The following is a 19,431-nucleotide window of genomic DNA, read 5'->3' as shown; positions in this document are numbered from 1 at the left end:
GAACTCCGGGAGTTGGTGATGGACAGGGAAGCCTGGCATGCTGCAGTCCATGTGGTCACTAAGAGTCGGACACGACTGAGCGACTGAACTGGGGACCCTCTTGCCCTCGGCCGCACACAGCGAGGAACACACAGGGATGAGAGACAGCTGAGGGGGATGGGCCCCGCGACGCCCCGCTCTCCCGCCGCCATCCTCCTCCTCGAGCTCCGGTCAGTGGAGAACAAGAATGTGGCCCCGCCCTCCCCCGGCGTGGACGAAAACACCTGGCCCACGCCCCGGAAGTTCGCCCCTGGCCCAGCCAAGTCTGTCCAGTGACCCATGTTGCGGCCGCACGAAGGCCGCCCGGGCCCATAGCGCGGATTCCAGAAGCAGGAAACTGTCTCCGCGGCCCGGGCCCACTGCGCCGCGGAGCCGCTTATCCGCCATAGCGGCGCAGGCTCCCTGCACCGGCGCGCGGAGCGGTGCATTTCGGGACGTGTAGTTTCCCCGTGAACTTCCCTGGTGGCTCAGATGGTATAGCGTCTGCCTACAGTGTGGGAGACCTGGGTTCGATCCTTGGGTCAGGAAGACCCACTCCAGTACTCTTGCCTGGAAAATCTCATGGACGGAGGAGCGTAGTATGCTACAGTTCATAGGGTCGCCAAGGGTCGGACACGACTCAGCGACTTCACTTCAGTTTCCCCGCGGCATGGTGGGAATCGTGGCTTGTGTGCGCCCCCCCCCCCGCCTACCCACCATGGCGCGGAGCCGCCTACCAACTATGGCGGCGCAGGCTCCCTGCGCAGGCTCATTGCGCCGGCGCGCGGAGCGGTGCATTTCGGGACGTGTAGTTTCCCCGCGGCATTGTGGGAGTGGTGGTTTGCGCGCGGTCCGGGAGCTGGATCCTCCGCGGCCTTGAGCTGTAAGTGGGCGGCGTCGGTGTCCGCAGGTTCCGGACCCGAAATCCGGCTGCTCTTTTGGGGGCGCCCAGGCATCGCGTTCGCGCTTTCTCTCCTTGACGCTCTCCAGCGGGACCGCGGGGGTGCCAGCCACCACGGCCCACCCCCGCGGAGCGTCCGGCCTGGCTGGCTTGTCCAGGCACCCCAAAATGCACGGATCCAGTGGCAGGGGGTAGGAGGGGGGAGGCATGTGGAGGCTGGCACGCAGGCCGAAGAGGGGGACCCAGATGTGGTTCCTAGCGAGAGAGGTTTGGGGGCGAGCGAAAGTCCCAGACGCCCTGTTGTGTAGGTGGGGTAGCGGTGGTCGCTCTTGGCCCTCATCCTCGGGTCTGAGCGGGGCAAGTTTTGCCCCCAACCCCAGTGCGGAGGCTGGAGAGGACCTTTACCTGGCCCTCCAAGTCACGGAGGGGCAGAGGCCCAGTTCCTCGCCCTGGGAACCCCAGCAGACCCCGGCGTGGGGCTCAGAAGTCAGCCCAACTGATAAAACCAACTTCATCTGGAAGTACACCGGCCCGCCGCCCCTCCACGCACTCATCGCTACTTCAAATGATGGGGTGATGGGTTGGGATAGAAAGAGGCTGGGAATGAGAGCAATTTCGGGAAATTCAGATTAAGGACACAGCGTAATGAATGGCTGGAGTGAAACACCAAGAGACGGACCGACCCTTGGGTCTGTTAGGTGGAGCAAGAATGAAATTGTGGACTATACCTTGTTCATATTGCTGTAATTAGCCTAATCAAGATAAGCCAGTAGCTTTTCTGTTTTCTTTAGGAGAAATCTAGCAAAGGAAAAATCAGGATATTTTTGCAGTAATGGAAATAGAGCCATCTCTTTCTAAGCCATTGTTATCTTTGAGTTTAAAGCTAAGACTGGATAGTTCCAGGGGAAGTTTAAAACTTCCTGCACTTCGTAGATTTTATGTCTTTCAAAACGGTCCCCATTGGTTGGCTTTTGTAGTTCAGCCCTCAGACACCAGCTGCCTCCTGGTTCTAAGATTGCATCGGGTGTACATACGGCAGCAGAGCACTAGCCTGCTGATATTTTTAGCTTTCTCAGTTGTTCTCACTTGCTGGAGTCCTGCAGGGAGCTGCAAAAATGGCTGAGTTGCAACCTGTAATTTAGCTAGTGGAGGTGATGGAATTCCAGTTGAGCTATTTCAAATCCTTAAAGATAATGCTGTGAAAGTGCTGCACTCAATATGCCAGCAAATTTGGAAAACTCAGCAGTGGCCACAGGACTGGAAAAGGTCAGTTTTCATTCCAATCCCAAAGAAAGGCAATGCCAAAGAATGCTGAAACTACTGCACTATTGCACTCATCTCACATGCTAGCAGAGTAATGCTCAAAATTCTCCAAGCCAGGCTTCAGCAATACGTGAACCGTGAACTTCCTGATGTTCAAACTGGTTTTAGAAAAGGCAGAGGAACCAGAGATCAAATTGCCAACATCTGCTGGATCATGGGAAAAGCAAGAGAGTTCCAGAAAAACATCTATTTCTGCTTTATTGACTATGCCAAAGCCTTTGACTGTGTGGATCACAAGAAACTGTGGAAAATTCTGAAAGAGATGGGAATACCAGACCACCTGACCTGCCTCTTGAGAAACCTATATGCAGGTCAGGAAGCAACAGTTAGAACTGGACATGGAACAACAGACTAGTTCCAAATAGGAAAAGGAGTACACCAAGGCTGTAGATTGTCACCCTGCTTATTTAACTTCTATGCAGAGTACATCATGAGAAACGCTGGGCTGGATGAAGCACAAGCTGAAATCAAGATTGCCGGGAGAAATATCAATAACCTCAGATATGCAGATGACACCACCCTTATGGCAGAAAGTGAAGAGGAACTAAAAAGCCTCTTGATGAAAGTGAAGTGGAGAGTGAAAAAGTTGGCTTAAAGCTCAACATTCAGAAAACGAAGATCATGGCATCTGGTCCCATCACTTCATGGCAAATCAATGGGGAAACAGTGTCAGATTTTATTTTTGGGGCTCCAAAATCCCTACAGATGGTGATTGCAGCCATGAAATTAAAAGACGCTTACTCCTTGGAAGGAAAGTTATGACCAACCTAGATAGCATATTCAAAAGCAGAGACATTATCAAGAAAGGTCCATCTAGTCAAGGCTGTGGTTTTTCCAGTGGTCATGTATGGATGTGAGAGTTGGACTGTGAAGAAAGCTGAGTGCCGAAGAATTGATGCTTTTGAACTGTGGTATTGGAGAAGACTCTTGAGAGTCCCTTGGACTGCAAGGATATCCAACCAGTCTATTCTAAAGGAGATCAGTCCTGGATGTTCTTTGGAAGGACTGATGCTGAAGCTGAAACTCCAATACTTTGGCCACCTCATGCGGAGAGTTTACTTATTGGAAAAGACTCTGATGCTGGGAGGGATTGGGGTCAGGAGGAGAAGGGGACGACAGAGGATGAGATGGCTGGATGGCATCACCAACTTGATGGACGCGAGTCTGAGTGAACTCCGGGAGTTGGTGATGGACAAGGAGGCCTGGCGTGCTGCGATTCATGGGGTTGCAAAGAGTCGGACACGACTGAGCGACTGAACTGAACTAACTGGGGAAGAGTTTATCATTTGGAGGTAGTGGGTGGGAACGAGTTTGATTAATTTGCCCTCTCCTCCACCCTCAACACACTCCTTCCACTGCTTTGCAGATGGACTTTTAAACGTTTTTCTTTCCTGAAGAGATGGAATTTTGTCACTCTAGATACGACGATGAGGCAGCTGCCAGTAATTTTTTACAGTTAGATGTTGTTATGTCAGAGAGAATGTGACTTAGGAATTTCACAGTTGCAGCGCTGTTCTTTGGATTTTTAAAATGGTAACACTTTGGCTTGGAGAGGCTAATGGACTGCCCCCAGGTCAGATTCCTTGTCATTGGTGCCACCAAGCGTAGAGTACAGAGCTCCAGTTCTGGTCATCTGGTGAGGTTCTTTATCCCATGCCCTGCTGTCTCATTTGCCCTGGCCACCACTTGCTTATGTTCTTCAGCTTACCATGTCCGTTACTGGAAAGACATTTATCAGAACAGTCATGGTTGGTATTTGTTTAGTGTTTTTCATATGCTGAGCCTGGTGCTTAATGTTTTTATAATCTAGTCTTTGAAGGAGAATTTACAGAGTAGGGAGCTGAGGTTTAGAGAGGCCCAGTGACTCACCCAAGATCATACTACTAGTAAACTTAGCACATGATTGCCAGCGAGCCAGACCACCAGGCATTCTTTTTACTTCCTCCTATAAGTTTTTTTTGCACCTTTTTGTGGTCCTTGACCTTGCTAATTAATATCTAACTGACTTCACTAAGTGAGTCATTTGGTCTCAGAAAATGTGTGGGAAACAGCCAAACCTGTCTACTTATATATGTAGACAACTCAATAAAAATAGAGGTGAGAAAAATAAAGTTGATACAACCTTCAGTTCAGTCGCTCATTCATGTCCGACTCCTTGCGACCCCATGGACTGCAGCACGCAGGCCTCCCTGTCCATCACCAACTCCTGGAGTTTACTCAAACTCATGTCCATTGAGTCGGTGATGCCATCCAGCCATCTCATCCTCTGTCGTCCCCTTCTCCTCCCGCCTTCAATCTTTTCCAGCATAGACATTTTAATTTACAACATGGATCATTCCTGAGATTATCAGAGATTGTTCAAAGTGAAAATTCCAGCAACAGGTTGTAACCTGTTGGGAACATATTTTTCCAGGGTGGGTCAGAATCTACTGCTCCTTATAGACAAATCTTTTATACACGAAGGTAATGAGCACCTTCAGGCTTCCCTGGTGGCTTAGATGGTAAAGAATCCACCTGCAATGTGGGAGACCTGGGTTTGAACCTTGGGTTGGGAAAATCTCCTGGAGGAGGGCATGACAACCCACTATAGTGTTCTTGCCTGGAGAATCCCATGGACAGAGGAGACTGGTGGGCTACAGTCCATGGGGTCGCAAAGAGTCGGACACTGAGTGCCTTAGCACATGAGTGCCTTCAATCATGGTCATCTCATTTAAACAGATATATGGTGTAAATTCCTGTCGTGAGCTTATCTGACTTTGAAAAAGTCCTGGGGAAATCTTGGCTATCTTGTGCCAGCTGCTTGCTTGTATTCGAGATACTATGACCTTGGATGTGAAGTTTAGATGCTTTTGTAAGTGAAAGTTTTCAAAAAAACATGTCTGAAGTTTATCTCATTTTCCCCATTCTAAAGGCCTGTGAATTTTTCTTAATCCTAATTGTAAGTCCATTTAAAGAAAGGTATCCCCGTGATTTTTTAATGCAGAGCTCCCTGTCTCCATTAAGATCAGACTCTGGGGCCAGACTGGATGAGTTACAATCCCAGTCCCTACTGTGAGTGTGGATGTGCTGCTGCCATGTGAACTGGCACTAGTGAGAACCCGCCTGCCAGTTCAGGAGACCTAAGAGGTGCAGGTTCAGTCCCTGGGTCGGGAAGGGCCCCTGGAGGAGGATGTGGCGACCCACTCCAGTGTTCTTGCCTGGAGAGTCCTGTGGACAGAGGAGTCCGTGGGGCTGCACAGAGTTGGACACGACAGTGCACATGCGCACGCACACACACGTACTCCAAAGTATAGACGATAAACTACACCTCTTGGGGCAGGTGTGAAGACGAGCTGAGTTATTGGCACGCAGTGCATTTTAGCGTGGCCGGGTACAGTAAAGTGAAGCTGTGATTCCTAACGCTGAAAGTCTCTGAATGGTAGAAGTACAGGCCCGCAGAGCCCATGTAGTTGACACTCCCTGTCTACATTTACAGATGGGATGGAGGCCCCAGAGGGCAGTCACTTCCCAGAGTGTAGGCCCTCCATCTAGATCTCAAGTCTTCTGACTTGTGGGATATGTGTCCTGGTCTAAAACAGTGACGTGGGAGGCCTCAGAGCAAATCCTGTGTCCTGGCCATATCCCTGCCTTGTCTCTTCTGTTTCACCTTCCCCTCCAGCTCCCTGACGTTTTAGAGGGAATTTTAAGATCGGAATGGCTTTCTTAATACCATTTTCCCCCATCCTTGATTCTCTTCCCACCAGATATTTTTGAAAACCAATTTTAGCTTGAGGCTTTCCTGGTGTTCCAGCAGTTAAGAATTCATCTTTCAATGCAGGGTTCAGTCCCCGTCAGGGAACTGAGATTGCACACGCTATGTGGCAGCTAAGCCCACATACCTCTACTGCTGAGCCTGAGAGCCACAATAAAAGATCCCATATGCCACATCTAAAACCTGATGCAGCCAAATTTATAAATAAATCAATAAATAACACTAAAGCAAAACAGTATTCCTTTAATTAATACTCACAGGACCCGAGACATAAAATGATACCCACATCCACAGACCAGCTCTTGTTCAGGGCAGGAGGTGGGGAGAGGGTCAGATGAGGGCCTGAGCACCTTTGTCCACAGATGAATGGAGTGGGAGCATGCTTTCCCTTAGGAGCGGGCCAACACCTTTGCTTGGCTGTGCTCCCTTCCTGGGTCAAGAGCAGCCAAGGAGATTGTTCTGCTCAGCAAGAGCCAAGGCTGTCTCGCTCGTTGGGGAGGACTAACCCTCCTCTTTGCAGAGCTTGCTGTCTTGGCTCGTGGGCCCTCTCTCCCCATCAGAGAAAAGTCTTCCTAAGGCAGTCTGTCTAGAAAACTCAAATTGACATGTTTCTTCTCTTCCCCATCAGAACAGTGGGACCTGCCCCAACCGGGTTCCCTCTCCTCCTTGTCTGCGTGGCCCACACGACCAGGAGTGGAGCCCCAGTTGGTCCAGCATGAACTGGAAGGTAAGAATATCATCAAACATTTATGGCTTGTGGGTTTTCTTTCTCCTGATTGTAAAAATTCAGAATAGTTCTGTAGAGATAAGTGGACTAAGAAAAAAAAGAAGAAAATGCAGGAATCATGATATATAATACTTTAAGTGAACACATAAATGTACATTTTTTTTCACCAGACTTTCGGAGGAAGGCCTTTTCTTTGGGGGGCTTCCCTGGTGGCTCAGAGGTTAAAGCGTCTGCCCTCAATACAGGAGACCTGGGTTCAATCCCTTGGTCAGGAAGATCCCCTGGAGAAGGAAATGGCAACCCACTCCAGTATTCTTGCCTGGAGAATCCCATGGATGGAGGAGCCTGGTGGGCTACAATCCATGGGGTCGCAAAGAGTCAGACACAACTGAGCGACTTCACTTTCACTTTTCTTTGGGAGGACGTTGACTGCCCTCAGATGTGTCTCACCTTGCTCGCAAAAACCATCCTTTCGAAGTTTCACCTATAGTCTCACATTTTGGTTTCTTCAAAGTGGATGAAAAAGATTTTAAGAAGCAGTCAACATACAAAATCCTTCCTGATTTTTACACTATTCCTTAATCTTTCCCATTTGTGTTGCCAACAGTATTTTTTTTTTCCAATTCAAATTGAGTCTTTCAAAACAGACACCTTTGTTTTCATGGAAATAGCCTTTCTTTTCTGTGGTCATATTTCATGAGCGCCATGTTTAAATAGATTATCCATTATGACATCAAGTGCTACTTAAATATACTGACTGGCATAAACACAGCTGACCCCTGTAAAACCTTCAGTACAGCTGGTGGAAGCAGAAGTTCAAGGGCAACCAAAGAGTGTCCTGTGAGCTGCAAGCCTGCAGAAGCCTGTGGGCCACAGTCAGCGGGTCTTATAGGGGCAGGGGGGTGTCACGTTATGTCCTTTAAGGAAGTGGTGTGGGGTAGGTGCAGGGTGGCTACTAGGGCAGTCATGAAAGTAGATGGTTTGAAAAGAATCAGATCAAGTCAAAATCATATGTCTTTTCACTATCCAGAGATGGCTACTATTAATATTAACAATTTTGGTGTATTTTCTCCCCACGTTTTTCATATATATGTGTGTAATGTGTATATCTCCAAACTTAGGATCTCATCATATGTATTTTTTCAGTTATCATAAGCATTTTATGATTCAGAACAGCCACTGGCTTTCATCACAGGAAATGGAAAGATCTGGAAGCAGGATCAGGGAGTCAGGAGACTACAGTTCAGTTCAGTCACTCAGTCGTGTCCGACTCTTTGTGAGCCCATGAACTGCAGCACGCCAGGCCTCCCTGTCCATCACCAACTCCCAGAGTTACTCAAACTCATGTCCATTGAGTCAGTGATGCCATCCAACGTCTCACCCTCTGTCATCCCCTTCTCCTCTCTTCAATCTTTCCCAGCATCAGGGTCTTTTCCAATGAGTCAGTTCTTCACATCAGGTAGCCAAAGTATTGGAGTTTCAGCTTCAGCACCAGTCCTTCCAATGAATATTCAGGACTGATTTCCTTTAGGATGGACTGGTTGGATCTCCTTGCAGTCCAAGGGACTCTCAAGAGTCTTCTCCAACACCACAGTTCAAAAGCATCAATTCTTCGGTGCTCAGCTTCGGACCCCCTTCTTCCCCAGCCCCATGGGGCCTAGAGGCCGCACAGTGGGGCTCTGGGGACTCTTCTCTAGGAGGACCCTGGCCAAGGCTCAGGAGGTGGAGTGAAGACACTCTGAGGGCTTAGAGATGTAGGAACGCGCGTGTCACACGTGTGGGGTGTTCCAGAGCTGCCCATAGAAAGGCCAGGAAGGAAAGACAGGGGGATGAGAGTACGTGGGGTGATGGGGGCGAGGCGCGGCATGGGCTGAGACGTAGTGAAGGGTTTGTAGCATGGGCAGAGGCTGAAGCAAGCAGTTGGTGATGGGGCGGCAGCTGGTACAGAGGCTGCATCAGCAAGGGCCAGCATGTGTGCTTGGTGCTCCGAGGCCAGAGCGTGTCTCACAACCACCTCAACGAGTTAAAAAAATATGAATTGCAGTCCCACCCACTGGAGTTTGATCATGTTGGCCTGGGGGTGAACGAGTTCCTGGGTGGCGCTGATGTATCCCGGTGAGCCATTGCACAGAGAAGGCTTTCTTTTTAGTTGTTCAGGGACAGCAACCCACTTGACTACCCAGGCCAACCTGACTTGTCACCGAAGGAGTCCTTTCCTGTGTCAGGAACACAGTTTTGTACAGAAAACTGTAAGAAAACCGCCTGTACCTTCGTGACTTTCAGGCAGACACACAGCTCCAGGGCTACCAGGGAGCCCTTCCAGGTAGTGTCTGAAAGGAATGGCCTTCTGCCCAAACTGCAGTGACCCCCCCTACCCCCTGCAGGAGATTAAAGGACTGTGGGACCCCCAAGACATCCTGTGCTTCCCTGTCTACCTCCATCAGCCTGTGGCCGTGAGCAGCGGTCAGCAACAGCAAGCACCCAGTGCCTTAGTACCTCAGCATCTGGGGGTATTGAAAATGGCAGTCATCGCGGGACTTCCCTGGCGGTCTGGTGGTTAAGACTCTGAGCTCCCAACACAGGGGCAGGGGTTTGATTGCTGGTCAGGGACCTAAGATTCCATATGCCGCAGGGCGTGGCCAAGAATAAATTTTAAAAGGCAGTCATTCTCATTACACGAGTATCGGCGTTTATTTAAAAAACTGATACAGAGCTAGACCACCCAACTATGTTTTCTTGATTCACTTCCCTGAAGGTTTGGGAGTTAATCTGAGGGTTTTGTTAGAAGGGAAATCAAAGGAAGAGATTTCATACGACTAAAAACTAAGACCATGGCATCCGGTCCCATCACTTTATGGCAAACAGATGGGGAAACAGTGGCTGACTTTATTTTTCTGGGCTCCAAAATCACGGCAGATGGTGCTTGCAGCTATGAAATTAAAAGACGCTTACTCCTTGGAAGGAAAGTTATGACCAACCTAGACAACATATTAAAAAGGTTTGTCAACAAAGGTCCATCTAGTCAAGGCTATGGTTTTTCCAGTGGTCATGTATGGATGTGAGAGTTGAACTATAAAGAAAGCTGAGAGCTGAAGAATTGATGCTTTTGAATTGTGATGTTGGAGAAGACTCTTGAGAGTCCCTTGGACTGCAAGCAGAAGGGAATCAGTCAATCCTAAAGGGAATCAGTCCTGAATATTCATTGGAAGGACTGATGCTGAAGCTGAAACTCCAATACAATACTCTGGCCACCTGATGTGAAGAGTTGACTCATTGGAAAAGACCCTGATGCTGGGAAAGATTGAGGGCAGGGGGAGAAGGGGATGACAAAGGATTAGATGGTTGGATGGCATCACTGACTTGATGGACATGAGTGGGTGAACTCCGGGAGTTGATGATGGACAGGGAGGCCTGGTGTGCTGCAGTTCATGGGGTTGCAAAGAATCAGACATGGCTGAGCAACTGAACTGAACTGAACTGAACTGAACTGAGAGATCTTGCACACCTGCCTGAAAGAGTCGCAGGAACAGTGGCCCTGAAAGTTTTCGCTTTAGCCCGTGTGGTGTCCTTGACTCCCACTGCACCGCCCGCTCTCAGTCCCAAACTTCTCCTCCTCCCCACAGCCTTTAAAAAGAAAGTAAATACCAAAACCACTTCCCTGGGTTTGTTTGTTGACATGCTTCTATTTCAGTGGGTTTCTAGCTTCTGATTTCCATGTACATCCTGTCGCTGCTAGAGCTTAGTTTTGGGTGTAGATCTTGGAGAACAGTGAGCTGGGCTTTCCCGGGTGGCGCTAGTGGTCAAGAACCTGCCTGCCAGTGCAGGAGACCCAAGAGATGCAGGTTCGATGCATGGCAGCCCACTCCAGGATTCTTGCCTAGAGAATCCCATGACCAGAGGAGCCTGGCAGGCTACAGTCCATGGGGTCGCAAAGAGTTAGACACGACTGAAGCGACTCAGCACTCAGGCATGAACTGTGGGCTGTGATAGGGGTCTGATTATGACAGGACTCCAGGGGCTCATCCATAGGGATGGAGAGAATTGGGAGGGAGTGACTTGCCAGCGTCTAGGGCTAACTAGGGCTCAGCCTGGAACAGTCCCAGCGAACATAAAATGAAGTTTATATCTCCAAACTGGTGATTTTTGTCTCCAAGGAGGTAAAAGTTAGCATCTTTTCTTTCTTAGCTGGCTTATGAATGTAGAGCCAAGCCTCACCTCTAAGATGTGACCCTTCAAGAAAGTAGATGAATTAGATGAGTTGGAGGATTGTTGGGGGAAGTCAGGGAGATTAGCCATAGGTCTGAGGCAGGAAGGGCCTGGACACCAAGTCAGTGTTCTAAACAGGTTGCATTCGTCAGGGTAAAAGGTTTTTCCTTTTGTAACCTTTTTAGTCTTTCATACTGTTCGCCAGAGTGAGCTTTCTGAAGCGTATAGATTATGCTTATTCTTTACTGATTAACCCAATTCTGTGGTTGAAAACTATTATCTAGTTACTCAGAGTGTTCTTGGGGCATAATTTATTGATGTCAGTTAATTCCACTTCATTGAAATCAAGAGTCAGTGGGAAGACGGCTGGCATAGGTGTCAGAGTGTTTGGTTCCAACTCTCGCTCCTCCTGAATTAGCCATGTGATGCGGGGGCTTGCCACCGGCCCTGAGCTTTACTCTCCTCCTTTGTAGAACGAGGTGTAGACCCAGTCCTTGTTCAGATCCTTTCGCAGCCCTCCACATCTGGAGCGGACTGTTCTCAGCTGAAGTTTTCTTTAACCCGTTTCAGATCAGCTTTAGTTAAACCATCAGAGGGAGGGACACATGCAGTCTCCCTGGAAGGGTCTCCTTGTCCCAGTGCAGCATAGAGTTAAGTGATGCCTGGCATTTCACTTAAGGGTTCACTGAGCTAAATCCTACTTGGTCCTCCGGAATAATGATCTCTCAATGAAGGCATAGCTTTTCACTTTATCTGGGAAGGAATTTTCAATCACACACAAAAAACTCATAATTATTACTCAGGCCCTACTAATCGTGTTTCCCAAACTAGTATACTTTTTGCCTTGAGATACTTGTGATATATAGAATTTCATAATAAACCCTGCTCATGCACAAAGTGAGTAATTCCAATCCCCTAGTTATTCCCCAGTTCTCATTTTAGCCAGTGGGTTAAAACTTCCCTCCAACAAAAGAATTACAGGAACAGTGAATTAAGTAGCTAAGCTTTAACATCTTAAGTTTCACTTTATTTTGCAGTCAAGTTTTACTGTATTTTACTTGTATATTTATTTTACCTTCAAATACCAGTGCTAACGCATAGCTGGAACCAAGAGCCAATCATAGCATCCCATAAGGGTGGAGATTCGGAAGGAAGATTTGGTCCAGCCTCCCTTTGCAGGTGAAGCGGAAGAAGCTGGGGAAAGTCAAGTGACCAGTGCGGGTCGCACGTGCTGTGCGTGGGTCAGTGAGTGGCCCGAGCGGGGCTGTGCCCAGTCCCCTGGCTCCAGCTGCTCACTGCAGACCGTGCCGCTGCCTCAGGCCAGGGGCTGAGGGGTCAAGTGCATGGTCAGGTTGTGAGAGAGCACAGCCATGGCATCTGTGAAGCCCGCAGCCAGGGGGTGGTGGAGGGCACCTGAAACCAGGCTGCCTGCAACCTGGAACTGGGCCCTCATCTCTCCTGCGTCCTGGAGGCCCCCCACCCAGCCTAGTGCCCAGTGCTTAACAAGGTGCACAGGAGATGTGTGCTGAGTGAAGGGACGTGAAAGAAAATTCCTTATCCATGATCGAATGTCTCCACGAGTTTTTTATCTTCAAGGTGCTTGAACACTTCCCCCTGCTGCTGTATATCTTGGCGGCGAAAACACTCATCCTCTGCCTGGCGTTTGCCGGAGTCAAAGTCTACCAGAGAAAACGACTGGAAGCAAAGCAGCCAAAGGTGGAAGCTGAGAAGAGGAAGCAGGCGGAGAAGAAGGAGAGCTAAAGGGGAGTGAAAGGTATGGGTCTGCAGACTACACAGTGGGTTAGGGCGGGCCTGCCCCTGGATGTGACTCTGGGAGGGCGCAGGGCCCCACCTGCCCCGGGAGGTTGAGCAGCCCTGTGTCAGGCCCAAGTGCAGGTCCTGACCTTTGAGCCCCATCTGCTCGGGAGCCCCGGGGGATGGACAGGTCCTCGTCTCTGCTCCGAGCCTGCAACAGTTCTCCCTTCACAGGGGCAGGGATGTTTGACAGGATTTGGGTCACAGAACTCTTGATACTTTCAGGAAAGTTGTGGACCTCCCTGGAGAAGCTCACGTACTAGAAACACCTAAATTGGACCTAACATTGCAGACAGGGATGGGGAGGACGTGGGATCGCAGGTCACGTAAAACCCCTACCTGTACCTAAGATTAAGAAACCCTGCTGACCTCAAAATGAAGTCCCACTCCTAGATTCGGCATGAAGTCCTTCTCCACGCGTCCTCACCCAGGTCACATGTCCCCCGCTGCTGCCCCTCCCCACGCTCCTGCAGCCTTGACCACGGTAGATTCTCTTGGCCTTTGCTGGTTAGTCCCCTGGCCCAGAACGCCTTCCTTATGACCACTCCACCAGCACAAAATCTTCCTCGTTGCTATAGTCTGGTGCCTGTCTCAGAGCTCATCTGTGTATGTGTGTGCACGTGCGCACTCAGTGTCCAACTCTGTGACCCCCACCATGCTTCTCTGTCTCTGGGATTCTTTAGACAAGAATCCTGGAGTGGGTTGCTATTTCCAGACCCAAGGATGAAACCCAGGTCTCCTGCATTGGCAGGCAGATTCTTTACCACTGAGCCATCTGGGAGCTGTCCCGTAGCACAGGGGCTGCCCAGAACGTGTTTGTTTTTAAGGCACCAGGAGGAAGTTATTCACCCCTCCAGCTTACACGTTGGACTAATGACGGTCAACAGGTTCCTTCATTCTCCTGTGCTCACCCAGTTTCATCGCTTCTCAAGTTGAGGTCTGTGCTTTTCTCTAAGAAATGAGAGGACTCACATGTGGCAGCAGGGAATCCTAGATCAGTGGTTTCCAAAGTTGATTAATGATCAGGACTTGCCTGGGTTCTTTGTTACAAGGCAGATTCCCAGGGTCCGGCCTCAGAGCCACTCCGTTACATCTGTGGCTGGATCTGGGCACCCGTTCTTTAGAAAACCTCTCAGGTGATTCTTCCACTGTCTTCTCAGCAGCTGGGTTTGGTGACCTCCAGAAGCCCTGTTAACGCTGAGATGGGCTTCTGTAGAGATGATTTCTTTTACAGGACTCACAGCTTTTTCGTTAATAATAATTGCAGTATGTCTCGAATGATTGTTCTGTGCTGAGCATTTTCCTGAGCATTTCACAGCCAGCCATGTTACTGACCGCTCCTGGCAGCCCTGTGTGGTCCGTTCAGACTGAACACGGTCAAGGACAGATAAGCAGAATTGAACCCAGGTCAGACATCCAACTGCAGGGCCTCACCCCTGGCTGCACTGTGTGCTAATCTCAGGATGGAGCCGTGGGAAACACTGGGCTCCTGGTCCTCCCCCCAGGATAGGGGACAGTCCTCTCATCGCCCGCTGCCCCCTGGGCCTTGGCGAGCTGTACACGCTACAGGCAAAGGAAGTTACTGTTATTAAACCTTGCCTTCTGGAAAAAAAAAAAACATTTTTATTGACTGAAATTTAGGAGCAGGCACTAGAGTGGGGGTGGGGGCTGGGGTGGGGCGGCGGGGTGCTTCCCAGGTGGTGCAAGTGATAAAGAACCCACCTGCCAGTGCAGGAGACATCAGAATCATGGGTTCGATCCCTGGGTCAGGAAGATCCCGTGGAGGAGAGCATGGCAACTCACTCCAGTGTTCTTGCCTGGAGAATCCCCCTGAACAGAGGAGCTTGGTGGGCTACAGTCCATGGGGTCGCAAAGAGTCGAGCACCACTGAAGCAACCTAGCACGCACTGGAGCAGGGAAACGGGGAGTACTTGGAAATTAAAAAAGGTGAGGGAAGGCAGTTTCCATTGAAGTGTTGCCTGGATTTCTAATCCAGACAGAGTCATCATTTTGTGCGTTAACTGCAGAGAGGAAGCAGAGATTAGATGTGAGATCACAGATACTTCTTCCCTTCCCCAAATGTCCATGGCAGTCCAGTGTGAAGGAGAGATGCCTGGCTTGCCCACCCAGCCCTGAACTGACCAGGGGGTTACCCTCCGGTTACCCTCCCAGGCTGGGGGCTTATCGATGCTTAGCCCAGAGCCTTGTTTTCCACCAAAGGGATTTTTAGATGAAAAGAAATTGTGATGCTAAAAATACAGTCATCGATAGACAAGCTTCTGCGGTTTCTGTTTCAGTTTAAGTAGCTGAGCATAAACGTAGATGCTGAGCAAGTAAAACATTCACAGTTATTCTGCCAGACAGTTCATCGTCATCCCTTTGGTCTTCCTTTCTAGATTTTGCGGTGTAAATGTCAGCTCGAGTGGACTCCAGCTGAGAAGAAAGTCTTAATCATTGAACGATATGTTAGGAGACAAACGCGCAGCCTCTAGCCTAACTGAAAATGATGTGAATTTTTATATGCTTTTAGAAGAACCAGTATTTTGTTTGCTAAAATAAAATAACCTTTGTAGAATAAGCCAGAGTACATGTGTGCCTGTCTCTCTCCCTCCCCCAGCTCTCCTCTGTGTAGTCAGAAGAGGAGGGAGTTTTGCGTTTCCAGCATTTCCTCGCCGTGGGGCCAGATCAGAGGTGCCCCTCTGTAGAGGCCTGGGCTGCAGGCGGCCCTGTCCCCCAGGCCCCCGTCCTTCTCGTCTGCTCCCTGGCGCGTCCGCTCCTGTCTCTTCTTTGGCTCCTCCTGCCAGCACTGGCCCTTTCTCGTGTTTGCATCCTTGGGGTGGAGGGAGGCCGTTCACCCCTCCAGCAGCATTGGCACCTCTGCTGAGCCTATGAGGTCCTTGCAGGGAGGAGCTGGGGTGAGACCCGCCTGCCAGGGTGGGTACCAAGTCTAGGAAGAAGTCAGGCTGCCAAATCCCTTTGCGAAGAAGAAAGGGGGGCCCAGGTGTGCTTTGTCCTTTTCCCACCAGTTTGCTTGTTGGGATTTGGTGGCATGAGATGAAGGACAGGATGCCAAGAAGACTTTCAGATTTGAGATAGCGGGGCCCATAAGTATTTTTCTCTGCATCTAACAGATTGAGGTCTCTACTAAAAAGTTCCTGTTTCTTCACTTCTCTCAAGATAACGGAGAGGATGGGGAATGAGGAAACAGTAAACAAAGCCACAGATACGGTGGAATATTTGATCTCATTGCTGGCAGCCACGTGGGCAATTTGCAAGAGTGCCTATTAGTAGACACTCACCCCGACCCCCATGCCACCCTGGCCCAGATTGGTGGAACTTGGACTTTTAAGCATGAGGGATAAAAGGAATTACATTTTTCTTACATTTTGCTGTGAGTGCTGGATGCTCCTTATCACAACTTAGAAACAAAATTTATAGAGAATCAAAGTTTTAAATGGCTTCCCAGGTGGCTCAGTGGTAAAGAATTCACCTGCCTATGCAAGAGACACGAGTTTGATCCCTGGGTTTGGAGAAGGAAATGACAACCCACTCCAGTATTCTTGCCATGGACAGCGGAGCCCGGCAGGCAACATTCCATGGGGTCACAAAGAGTCAGACATGGCTGAGCGACTGAACACACAACACAAGGTTTTAAATATGGGAGATTTTTGACTCTATAAGCTACAAATGCCAAAATAATCAGAGCGGGGCTTTCCCCCGACATTTCATGGGGAATCTATGCCTACCTAGTTCAGGTTTATTTTAAACACAGATGATTGCCTAGACTTTGGGATTTAAACCTCAGTTTTGGAAATTGTGGAACATCTTGCCATCTTGAAAAATTGGGTAGCAGATGACCTAAGAATGGGAATAAACCACTGACCATGCCCATGGGTTTTCTGTAAACCGTTGGGGGTTTAACTTCTGTCTGATACTCTCTTCTGCCACTGCTGCTGCTAAGTCACTTCAGTCGTGTCCGTCTCTGTGTGACCCCATAGATGGCAGCTCACCAGGAGAAGATAATTAATCACTGTTCTGTCGCTAAGTCGTGTCTGACTCTGCAGCCCCATGGATTGCAGCCCTCCAAGCCTCCCTGTCCTTCACTGTTTCCTGGAGATTGCTCACATTCATGTCCATTGAGTCAGTGATGCCATCTAACCATCTCATCCTCTATTGTCTCCTCCTGTCCTCAATCTTTCACAGCATCAGGGTCTTTTCCAATGAGTTGACTCTTTGCATCAGGGGCCAGAGTATTGGAGTTTCAGCTTTAGCATCAGTCCTTCCAATGAATATTCAGGGTTGATTTCCTTTAGGATTGACTGGTTTGATCTCCTTGCAATCCAAGGGACTCTCAAGAGTCTTCTCCAACACCACAGTTCAAAAGCATCAATGCTTCGGCGCTCAGCTTTCTTTTTGGTTCGACTCTCACATCCATGCGTGACTACTGGAAAAGCCATAGCTTTGACTATAGGGACCTTTGTGGGCAAAGTAATGTCTCTGCTGTTTACATGGACAGAAACCATATGCGTGTTCAGGCCTTACTAGACGTGTAATGACTGTGCCACTGGGAGCTGGCACAGTGCCTGCTACATAGTAGGTGCTCAGAATGGATGAACGAATAAATAAAAATATGACCCTCATGACCCACGTGGAAATGAGTCAGGAACTTGGCTCATCACTGTTAACAGGTTGCTGTCAGGGACTGAACTGTGTCTCCCCCAAATCTCTTGTTGAAGCCCTGACTCCCAGCACCTCAGAATGTGACTATATTTGGAGATAGGGTCTTTAAAGAGGTGATTAAGGTAAAATGATGTTCAAGGGATGGACCCTAATCCCAAAGAACTGGTGACCTTATAAGGAGAGGAGATTAGGACAGAGACAGGTGGAAAGTCCAAATAAGAACACAACAAGAAGGTGGCCATGTGCAAGCCAAGGAGAAAGGTCTCAGGTGAAACCAGACCTGCTGATACCTTGATCTTGAACTTCCAGCCTTCAGAACTGCAAAAAATTAATTTCAGCTATTTTGTTATGCAACCTCAGCAAACTAACACAACCGTGAGTCTCTCTCCAGACCTACTGTAGATGTGATGTAGCATCGTGGATGGCTAGCAGTTCCCATTCCCGTATCACAGAAGCCAGACAGGAATTATTCTCATTGTGTTCCATGATGCTTTAAAATCCCAAGTGTATCCATGGGACCAGCTCAGCTGTAAGAAAGCCCTTTATGAGGTCATCATCCTACTCTGGCCAGAAGGAGACAGGCAAGTTTTGAAAAACACTTGAAGACCTCCCATGCCTCACTTTGCAAAACCTCTTTTGAGAAACATCATTACCAGAAATCTATTCAATAGCATCAAGAAGAAGCAATGTCTCCAGTATTTGCAAACACTGAGAACACTGCAATACGATGGGTTTACAACAGTATATTTTGGGGAAACTGATATCCCTGAGAGTCTTGTAACTGCGGAAGATTTTAGTGATGGTTATTACATGGCAACTCCAACCTGGTGTGTTGTGCACGCTGGTGGTAGTCAAGGATGGGTGCCGTGGAAATATCGAATGTTCCTAAGGGATGAGTTATGCATCAAACAGGAAGACAACCTCTTCTTTGAGTTCTGTGATGTGGTGAAGAAAGCCTATGGCAAGTGCGCTGTTGTGGTCAACGAGAGAAGGCGGCAGGACGAGACGAGGCCGAAGGAGGGCAAAGAGACTGAGGCCCAGGCCCATGTCCCCTCGGTGGTTAACTTAACAAGTGTCACATGTTGTCCTGAGGTAGCCAAGTCCTATGGCCATAAACTACTCACTCTGCCTTCTCCTTACAATTACCTGAACCCTTTAGACTCAGCCTGGTCTTCTCTGAAATGGTTCATCATCAATAACAGGAAGGAGTTTTGTCTGCAGTCTGTGGATGGTGCCTATTCTTACCAGTATCTACTCTTCAGTGATTTAATCAGCAAAGGAGTTGAAAGGATAAACCTTAGCAAATGGAGGACAATAACTAACAAAGTACGGAGATGGGAAAATTACTATCTTGGTAAATTTTCTTAAGGGTGGTGATCCCTCCAACCCGTGGTAGGACGGTGCTGTGGGCATGACCTTTACCGCTTCTGTTGGCCTTGATTCTGGGCCACTGTGGCCAAAGACACTCTAATAATGACCTCACAGGGATCCTGTGAGACCTGAGGTTCCTACGGGCTTTGGTAAAGTGCTTATGGGTTGCTGAGGGGTTTCATTAAACCCTGTTGGTAAATTAGTAATCTTGACTCTCATTCTTGTCAAGGCCGCTTTGAGGGCTATTATGTCCATGGGGGGATTCAGGGTAACCCAGTCCAAAGGAGCCTGGTGGTGAGTTGAGGTGAACAGAGCTAAAGGTTGTATGGTCAAAATTTAGGTCTGGGAGAAAAAGAGAACTGAGTGTGTGGTCACAGAAAGTTGAAATTAACTAGTGTGCCTACCGGTTTCAGTGCACCAGAGTAATCCATGGAGAGGCAGGTTGCCATCGACAGCTGTGGTCTGGGTGGGGCTGAACTGGTTTTTTCCTTCCATTGCTTGAAAGCAAGGAGGCAGAGGGCTGAGCAAGAGACACCCAAGGAAGTGAAATCCCATGCAGATCCTCCAAGGCAGCTTGGTGGTCCCCATAAGACACCTGGGAAGCTGTGGCAGTAGTTGGTTCAAGTAGGACTTGGTGGG

At 49.0% G+C, this 19,431-nt stretch overlaps 2 protein-coding genes across 2 annotated transcripts; both read left to right on the top strand.

The window, feature by feature from the left end:
* Positions 1–833: 833 nt before the first annotated feature.
* Positions 834–15,266, top strand: SMIM11 (small integral membrane protein 11). The gene is made up of 4 exons (XM_068986956.1): positions 834–901; positions 6,622–6,720; positions 12,523–12,700; positions 15,138–15,266. The coding sequence occupies exons 2-3, from the start codon at positions 6,709–6,711 to the stop codon at positions 12,685–12,687; spliced, it is 177 nt and encodes a 58-aa protein (XP_068843057.1). The 5' UTR covers positions 834–901; positions 6,622–6,708; the 3' UTR covers positions 12,688–12,700; positions 15,138–15,266.
* A 2,767-nt stretch (positions 15,267–18,033) lies between these two features.
* On the top strand, positions 18,034–18,789 carry C1H21orf140 (chromosome 1 C21orf140 homolog). The gene has a single exon (XM_068973524.1). The coding sequence runs from the start codon at positions 18,034–18,036 to the stop codon at positions 18,787–18,789; it is 756 nt and encodes a 251-aa protein (XP_068829625.1).
* Positions 18,790–19,431: the final 642 nt, after the last annotated feature.

This window comes from Capricornis sumatraensis, chromosome 1 (assembly GCF_032405125.1).
Source record: "Capricornis sumatraensis isolate serow.1 chromosome 1, serow.2, whole genome shotgun sequence".
In the NCBI taxonomy this organism is placed as follows: Eukaryota; Metazoa; Chordata; class Mammalia; order Artiodactyla; family Bovidae; genus Capricornis; species Capricornis sumatraensis.
The sequence above is the reverse complement of the archived record's forward strand: the minus strand, read 5'-3'. Positions and strand labels throughout refer to the sequence as shown.